General features: G+C 46.1%; 1 protein-coding gene across 1 annotated transcript in view; it reads left to right on the top strand.

The window, feature by feature from the left end:
- Positions 1-249: 249 nt before the first annotated feature.
- The window catches only part of marchf1 (membrane-associated ring finger (C3HC4) 1), a 30,345-nt gene continuing 21,129 nt past the window's right edge, over positions 250-9,465 (top strand). Inside the window, exon 1 of the mRNA XM_048995886.1 lies at positions 250-359. Within this exon, the coding sequence (XP_048851843.1) occupies positions 267-359 (93 nt within the window). The 5' untranslated portion in view covers positions 250-266. The remainder of the gene's footprint in view (positions 360-9,465) is intronic.

The following is a 9,465-nucleotide window of genomic DNA, read 5'->3' as shown; positions in this document are numbered from 1 at the left end:
GGAGTTATTTATTTAACAACCTACCCCCCCCCCAAAATAAATAAATAAAGTGTAAGAGCTATGTCAGCAGCTTTTACATTATGCTATTTATTTGTTTGCTGGTTGCTATTGTCTTCGTCTCTCTGTAGCTGAAACGCAGGCGATGCTAAGACGACGACGTGAGAGCGCGGACGTACGCGCCACCGGGGCCGACTGAAGGAAAGAACGCGACGACCCCCCCCGCCTGCCCTGTCCCCCCCTACCCCCCCCCCCCACCTCGCCGTACGATGCCCGTACACCAGATCTCTGTGGTCCCGGCCAAGGAGACGGCAAGCAATGGGAGAAACTCCGGCAAAAGCAAGGACAGGAATAAAGATGAGGTGAGCACTCGTCTACCTGGCCTGTCTCGCTCCTTTGACAGATGACCGTTTAAAAATATAATTTCACACTGGCATGTAATTATCCCTGGTAGTAAAAGAACCATACTGTCCAGGGATTAAACTTTCAGTGTAGTATTTTTGCTTGGGGTCGTGTGTGGTGTAATTTCTAAAAATATGAATATTAATCGAGTTTGCTTCTGATTTGTGCTTTCGTGGTCAGCCCCATGACAGCTGTGGGGTGACCTGCATGTATATTGAGCCCAGTTATCTCACCAACTATGGCCCCCGGCTAGGACCAGCCTTTCCACGGTGTTCTGCATTCTGTGGAAAATAATAGCCGGATATGTCAAGTCAAAGTTAGGGCAAAACTGCATCTGCTATCTGCTTTTATCGCTTGTCGGTAATCAGGGGTTGACTGGGCCGGTCCTTTGGTCCTCGGCTTTCCTGACCTCGGGGCAAAGAAACTTGCTCAGCTGTTAGGACTGATTGTTTCCACGGCGATTTGTCTCCAAAACGGGGAGGGGGGAGATACGCGCAGTTCGCCTCTTTCCCGGAGCTCCCTCTTTCCTCTCCTCTCTAGTTCCCTCTGGGTGGCCTGTCATCCACCAGATCATCAGAATGACGACAGGTTACCCGTCTTCAAGGTACAGATCACAGAACGCGGGAGATCACTTCATGGGGTACCTCCAAGGGGCATTACATCACTCGTACACATCCCTCTCTCCTTGCAACTCTAAGACCTTGTTTTCAGCATTTGGCTTCCATGCAGGCTTCCATTTTTGCTTTTTTTTATGCATTTTTTGCCCTCCACCAACAACTATAGCAGATCGTGCAGAATCTTCTGCGTATGTATGTGTTTTTTTTTTAATGCTGACCCACTTGCGAATGTTTTCGATCTGTAAGGGGGAAAAGAAAGGGCAGAGTCTTCGGCGATTTGGTTGCATGTCAGGAACAGATGGGTGAAAAGGATTTTATTCCAGTTTATCTGGTATTAACGACTTAAGACCAGGTGGCCTTGCCCTACTTCTCGCAGCTTCTCTCCGTGAGACTGGAATGCGTTAAGCACTAAATAACACCTGAGCTGAAGGCAGCTCATTGAGCGCCTGTTGCTTGCCTAAAGCCGCACGTAAATGGACTGAAAAGGCAACACGTAGCTATTCTTCAAGGAGGAGAAAAAAAAAATCTCCTCATCTTAACGGGGACGCCTTGCAGAATTGTATTTCTCTTATGCTGTTGAGCCAATTCTGGCAAGAATGCAGATGGTCCACAGTTTTGTCAGTAGTTGCCAAGGAGGAATAAAATCGTCGGAAGAAGCTGGGTAGGTGGCTCGGTACGTAGCGCTGCTGATGGACCTCGGATGGGGTTTGAATCCCAAATCTGCTCTGTGTGGGGATTCTTTGTTGCATGGTCTCCCCTTGTCGTGTGGATTTCCTGTGGGTTCTCTGGCTTCCTCCTGTGGTCCAAAAACGTGTGGTTAGGCTAATTGGTGTCTCTATATTTCCTGTAGTATATGACTGTGTTTGTGTGTGTGTACTGCAATGGACTACCAACCTGTCCATGCTGTACTCGACCATATGCCCTATCTTGAATGCCCCCCCCCACCCCCTCCCCCGAAGACCCTGACCTAGATAAGCAGTTAAAAGTTGGATGGTTGCAAGCGCCTGGATATATAACTTATTTCTCCCCGGCCCTGCAGAACATCATCTCCCTGGTAGCAAGTATTTATATATGCATAATTAATTTTGGTTATAGAAGAAACTTTTGGGACAAAGCATAAGGTAATCAGCTTATAGATGTCTGTTTGCAATTCTGATCGAATAAGGAGGTGAAATAAATTAATGATCGATGTCACGGTTTATTTCCCCTGATCTATTTGCATATTACGGTAACGGCAACAGTCACGATAGCACTGCGCCGCCGTCTCCTGGGGTGCGACGCGACGATGATAACAATTTGCTTACCCACGGAAAATGACTTGCGAGCCTTGGGAAGAAATATGAGCTGGCGTTAAATTTAAGAATAAACGATAATGGATAACTGCGTGGGTTTTTGCGGTGCTCCTGAAGAAAGAAGCTTCTCATATGGGGAACGTGCGGAGACGTATGGCTATGCTGTAAACGCTTACATTTCCAGGATGTAGTGTAAGTTCTGCGCTGTGACGGGACTGATAATGAGATTGGTGTCTTACGGCACGGACGGGCGGGCTGCACAGTTTGGGGTCAGCGTGTCGGATGCTGTGGGTGGCTCCTTAGCATCTCTTGACAACATCAGCCTCGTCCTCCCAAAACTGCCATACTGCCAATAGGGACCGGCGCTTCTCTGGGATCGGGGATAAAAAGCAGGGAATTTAAAATGAGCTTCTCAGCCTAATGATGGGTTGTTAAATTTTTTTTTTAAACCCAAATCGGCTGTGCTCTGATATGACTCAGTGGTTACATCACCCCGTAGCTCTCCTATGAAATACGCATTATGTACAAGAATGAGCATTCTAGAGTACTGGCCGCATTTATAAATATAAAAAGTTGTATTCATTAAGTCCACTAATGTAGTCCATAATCTCATTCACCACATTATCAATCACACTGATAAATTAAGTATTAATACATGAAAGGAAATTCTTGGTGTACTCTTATGCAGAAAGTGGGTAGCAATACAGCCCTCAGGGTTGTGGGTTTGAATCCTACTGCAGCTTCGGTGAGCTGTGACATCATCTCCAGATCTTCATTGTTTTCCTACAGATATTTCGCTTTACGCCACAGTTCAAGAACATTCAGTTATATTGCCCATATCCCCGTTTATTTTTAAATTATTGATTCAAATTTTGATTTGATCGGGCGGCATGGTGGTGCAGTGGTTAGCACTGTTGCGTCACACCTCTGGGACCCGGGTTCGAGTCTCCGCCTGGGTTACATGTGTATGGAGTTTGAATTTCTTACTCTGTCGTTATGGGGTTTCCTCCAGGAACTCTGGTGTCCTCCCTCACACTCCAAAGACATGCTGAGGTTAATTGGAATTACCGCATTGCCCATAGGTGTGGATGTGTGAGTGAATGGTGTATGATTGTGCCTTGCGATGGGCTGGAACCCCATCCGGGGTTGTTCCCTGCCTCGTGCCCATAGGCTTCAGGCTTCCCTGCAACCCTGAAGGGGGCAAGCAGTTACAGAAAATGTATAGGTGGATTTTGATTCGACAGGAAATTGGCAAAATCACACCCCCACATGTGATGTCATCTTAAAGCCCGAACTGTCCACATTTAGGAACAGGGTGTAATAATAGCATGTATAGTCTGAGAGATATGAGCATTATGTCCTCTACATAGGGCAAAAATGAATTGATGAATCTCAGGAGGATATTATGCATGTATGTGTGAGCATGTGTGTCCTGTGATGAACTGCCATCTCAACCCAGGGTGCCCCCTGCCTCCTGCCCTCCGATTGCCAGGACTTACTTTGACCCTGCACTGAATAAGCAGTTATGGGTGGATATGGGTGTTAAAGTACTGGAATGTCTGATCTTTTTCTTATCTCTTTTGAAATTACTTTTTCGAGCTTTTGGCATTTGCATTCAAATCTGGCCGAGGATGACGCACAGAGGAGCCGGCTGGGCATATTTAGCCGTCCAAATGAATCGAAGGCAGTGCGGAGACTCGGGGTCAAGCACGGCAGATCGGGCGGCGCGGAAACGCCCGACATCCATAATGCCTGCTTATCCGATCGCGCTGTCCGCATCCTCGAAATCCCCCAGCCGCCCCGCGCTTACTGTACATTTCACTTTTGATTAATGTTCGCTTGCCCACAAATACAATTGACAAGCATAAAGCTGCCCCACTGTGGGTAATTTTAAGCACCTCCCACAGGTATTGGCCTGGCATGTGCACCCTCGCAGCGGCTAGTCCGTTTTTGCAGAAGCGGTGTAACTTATCCTGCTGAACGGATTGATTAATTAACTTATTTGTTTGTTGCATTTCTTAATGTCTGTGCCGCATTTCCCCGAATGGCTCTCCGTGACTTCAGTCCCCCTTCTGCATCTCAATTTTTGTCCTATTCATCTTCTTTGGATGCTTTTTGTTTCCAACCATTAAGCGACTTCTTTAAAGACCTGTTTCAATTTCGCGGCACTTTTCCCGTTAGTGTGATTAAAAGCTACCCGCTCTACGCCTCGTTAATAAGGAATGTTTATTGGGTGACGTCCTTTGGGTCGCGTGAAAGATGATTGGGTAAAAAAAAGCCCACGAGAGGAACGTCGCTCAGTCACGCGCCCACGCGGGTTGCTCCAAACTCCAGGGTTGCTGACTTTAAACCAAAGGGTCAGCTGGCTGGCGTGAGGTCATCGATTCGAGACAGTTCTGCACACATATGCACACGCATTTACATGTATGTAACAGTTTTATCACCTTGTAAATAGTCTATATGGTTTGCAAACTATCCCAATGCTTTTGATGTAGCTTATTTTAGGTTTATAATGGAATAATATAAAATTGCCATAAGATTTCTGGTATGCGCGTGGGAGTCTGTTAGCGTGAGATTTGGCAAGCCCGTAAACTCTATGACCGCCTTTATGCTTTATTGACATCGACATCCACGTCTCATGGTTTCCTTAAGGGAGGCTTGTTTTCCAGGTCTTTTTTTTGTTACCGCGTTTTCTTTTATTCTGTTAATTTTTCTTTAACGCGTCACTTGCATGCCCGCGGACTTACAGTCGACTGCCACGCGCGACCCGCGTGCTAATGACTCGGTCATTTCCGAGCGCGCGCCGTATGGCGGCCGTTCGCTCTTACCGCTGTAATCAAACAGCTTTTACCCCGCAGAGGTTCGGGGGCCGTTAAACTCCGCTGAAATGAGCTCGTACGCCTTTTTATCCTGCGGTAATTTAAACGCCTCTCCACTGGTGCCAACAGTGTGAGGATTTTTAATTAATCAGACACGCCGTTCGGTATCTTTCTAGGGCAGCGATCCTGTGGCGCCTCACAAACACATTTTGATTTAATCAGACCCGAGACCCTTAAAGGGCATAGTTAACCTATAAATAATTCCAACCATCTCCCACGCTACATAATTTCTTTGTGTGTGGCTGAGAGCTCCACTGTACTTGAGTGTCCATGCAAAATGTGCTTTCGGTAGTACTCCAGAGAGGCTGCTCCTGTTTTGTTCAGGGTTTCCAGTTTACCGTGCGACCGTGTACTGAATTAGAGGTTGGATGGTATAGTGATCCCTGTATCCTTGTTAAGGGGCTGCGCTCTTGGCAGTTGGTTATCCGGTTAAGGTCAGTGCATTTTGAGATTTGCAGTACAAGTATCTACCTTCTGTAGAAGGTCCGGTGTGAATGGTGTGTGATGGATCTATACAGCAAGGTGAAGTACGTTGATCCTGGTGCGTTGGCGGGGGTTCCTGCTTTTGGGCAGCAGATCAGGGATGAAGTCCTTCTCCTTGGCTGTACTTTGCAGCCAGTACTGGTGGAAGCACTTGTGGTGCCCCTGACAAGCCCCACCTCTCTCATCCCCCCCCCCCCCCCCCCGTGCAAGACAAAGTGAAATTGGCTTGCAAAGTTGGTACCTCCTCAGTAGATGGCACCTTAGCTGGCCACATATATATCCTAATGTCCATTTTATTTTTCCCTGAGGTCCAAATTCTGTCAGCGACAAAGGTAAGGTCTGCTGCCTCACAGAAAAAAAATTCTGGGGGTGTCCATTGATTGTGCGGTGTGGATTTAATTGCCTTGCGAGCATCTGCAGTTTGAGTACCCCTGGTCTAACTGGTTGATAGACATTGTCTGCAGTGATATTGCAATGATTTGCGCCTGTAAATGCTCAAGCATGCAAAGCGCGGACGGAAGTTGCATTTAAATCGCCATCCCTGGTCGGGGGGGGGGGGGCGGGTGACTGCGGGTGACTTTGGAATATGTGTCTTGTGAATATCTGTACGTGTTGTCAGCACACTGTCTAAATTAATCCTGTGAGAAGTGCATCGTTGGAGAAAATAGTGAGAATTAGAAGTCAAGTAGTGAATGCATTAATAGTTTATAAAGCAGTCACCTCTCTTGGAGTTAATTCACGGAATTTAACGCTGCGGCACTTATTTTCCTATACGCCTTATTGCCATGGAGGTATTATAGAAGAGTTAACGGTCCGTGGGAACACCAAATCCGGTCCAAAGCCTGGGATGTGGACAGCGGATTCAGTTCAGCTGAGATAAGATGCCAGATGCCTTTGGCAGAAGTGACGGTAGCTGAACTTATGGAGAATCACTTATCCTACTGTGAAGTGTTTTTTAAGAGTGTTTTAAAGCATGCTGTATGCAGTTGTTGTGCATAATTGTACCCCGTTATGGCTGTTACCGGTCTCTGGGCATCGCGTAGCATGTCGACAGCCTCCTTTGATGTTCAGGCGGCGAGCTGAAGGCTGTGGCAGAATGTCACGCTGGAGCGAGATGTTCCTGCTTATTCGCTAATGAGAACGCCGCTTCAGACTTGGTTGGCCTACTCACTGTCCTTCTAAAGGGAGCGCCTTTGAGGTACAAGGTTGCTAGGCCTGGTTCGATCATGCCTGTTGTGGAGTATTGTGCCGTACAAGGGCGTGCCAGGAGCCCACGGCGAGCTAACAGCCTTGAAGAACAAGAAGACTGCCGTCAGGGATGCTGGAATCCCATTCGTCACCGAGGCTCTGCGGCAGCGCTGAATAATTGCTTCCGCAAATAGATGGTCCGCGGCAGCTGCTTTCCGAAAAGACCTTTACCGAATGGCGTCCGCTGATAAGTCGTTAAATTTCAACCGGTAGTTAAAGTCTAATTACAGTCCATATCAGACTTCTGGGCCAGGTGGGTTCAACTAAAAGCTTAATGGCAAAATGATGTCATGTGCCACGTCGCTGGGGTGTCCATTAACCCAGCGGGAGCTGGCTGTGCTGTAGGTCTACAGTGTGCCATAAATAAAAAGACAAAAATGCACACTAGGGGGCAACCTCTAGAAGTTTTAGCAAAATGACTGGGTTTGTTTGTCTACCAGCACACCGCAGATATAACACATTGTTCAGTTTTTTAATTTTGACCTTTAAAACAGACTATTTTGTTGATGCACAATTGATTAAAAGACTTTTTTTTAATTGCTTTGTTTCATCAGGTTAATTATTAAATGATCTCTCTCTTTGCATGCCACACATGGGGATTTGAGAGACAAGCAGTCCTTTTCTGAGCTGGCTGTAAATATCACTGTGGGCCTTCTGAGACTGGGGGACAAGACTGAGAGCCTGAAAATGTTGCCTTCTCTTCTGAGCATGCTCACAATCAAGCAGGGGTATCATGATAGCCAAAACAATACTATTTTAGGTAAAAAAAAATAAAATGTTGATGGCTGGGGGAAGGGGAGACGCTAGTGTGAGAGACAGCTGCTTATTGGGTTGGGGAGAGGGATGTATGAAGATGTGATCATTACTTGATAACTGGGTGAATTGCTCCCTTTTAAAATAGGTGCACGTAGACCACGCATTAACAAGGTTGCGGTCCGTGTCCACGTTACTGAACCTGCTGTCGGCTCGTTAGACGGCTCAAGAGGTGCAGCCAAGAGGCATCGCAGCGAGAAGCATCACACCTAATTTGGCCGCGGTCCCAAGGCTTCAGAGAGAGGCAGAATCCACACCGAATCCGGACACAGGCGTCAAATTAGCTGTGTTATATTCGCGTATGACCTTCCATGGAGATAAATTCTCGTTTCCTTTCTGCAAGCACAGGTAGTCCTCTGATTGCATGAACTTGGTCCGAATAGCTGAAAAGCCGAGTAGCTCTTAGGCAGTGTTTGTCCCATAACTCGTCCTGATGCTTTAAGAACATCACCTGTCAACTACAGATGCTAGTTCAGCTTTATTAAAGTTAGGGCTGAGCAAAATATATCATGCGCATGCACAATAATCACATCGCATTTGTCGCCACTGCTTTGTGGCTGCTGACAACTTGCAGCAACTCCACCAACTTCGTTGACACACACAGTGTTGGTAGATAAGCCCTAGGTAGCTATGGTTTATTTCGGGTAATTTTATCTCCTTTTTTGTTTTATAAATATCGCGATGTGATATCGTGCAGCCCTAATTAAAGTCATGCGTCTAGAGTCTGTCTGTTCTAAGCTGCGCTTTGATCTGGTTTTGTTGAAAGTCGTGAGTGTTACTCATAAGTGTCCGAATTGGGTCATTAAGCTGTAATTTCCAATTATGCTTCTGAGACACCATAACATATAAGAATAGTGCACTTTTTATTCCCTTTTAATCATGCAATCATTTACCACTTATTCAGTGAGCATATTACAGGAGGTCTACGGGATATGGCATGGCAGCGTCCTGGACGAGACCTAATCATTGGGCACACGCTTGCATACTTGATCACAGACTCTCAATGCACCTAAATGTATGTTTTTGGCTTGTGGAAACGAATCAAAGTAGCCACAAATTACTCTAAAGCGGGGTGACCAAATCCACAGAAATTGCTGCAGATGAGATTCAACCCCCCCTAACCTTAACTATTGAGCCGCCAACGAGCAAATAATTCAGCTGGTAAAATAGCAGTTCTGCTTCTTTATTTTTTTTATTTGAATGTCACTGTTAAACATCAGTCAGCCTTCACAGCGCAGTGAGCAAGCAAAGCGATTCCTGTGACATTTCAAATTTCCATTCACCATATTAATAGTGAAATGTGATTATTACTGACATTTAAAGAAACGGGAAAAGGTTTGCCTGATTCACGAGAAATGCGCGATGGAAACAATCCAGTGGCTAAGCATCATCGTTAAACTTTTGCACTCCTGCATTAATGTGTTATCTTGTCAGTCAGAGTTGGTAAACAGACCTAAAACCGGGGGAATAATTGTGAGTTGAGAATGTGCATGTGCAACCATTTTCTGATAAAAGTGGATGCTGAGCAGTGACTAAGGCTCGTGTTTAGAAGTTCTGGAGGGATTCTGGCTTGAAACAATTAGCAAACCAATGTGATCTTCTGCAGCTATAGAAACCTTGGCCACCCCACCCCCCAGTTAAAATCTGCACGAGCTATAACTGGTTTTAGCAGGTGTCCCCTATTGTCACAAAAAAGAGGAAGGGTAAAATGCTGAAGTGAGAATTACTTGAAAT

This window comes from Brienomyrus brachyistius, chromosome 25, assembly GCF_023856365.1.
Source record: "Brienomyrus brachyistius isolate T26 chromosome 25, BBRACH_0.4, whole genome shotgun sequence".
Lineage (NCBI taxonomy): Eukaryota > Metazoa > Chordata > Actinopteri > Osteoglossiformes > Mormyridae > Brienomyrus > Brienomyrus brachyistius.
This window is presented reverse-complemented; position numbering and strand designations above follow the sequence as displayed.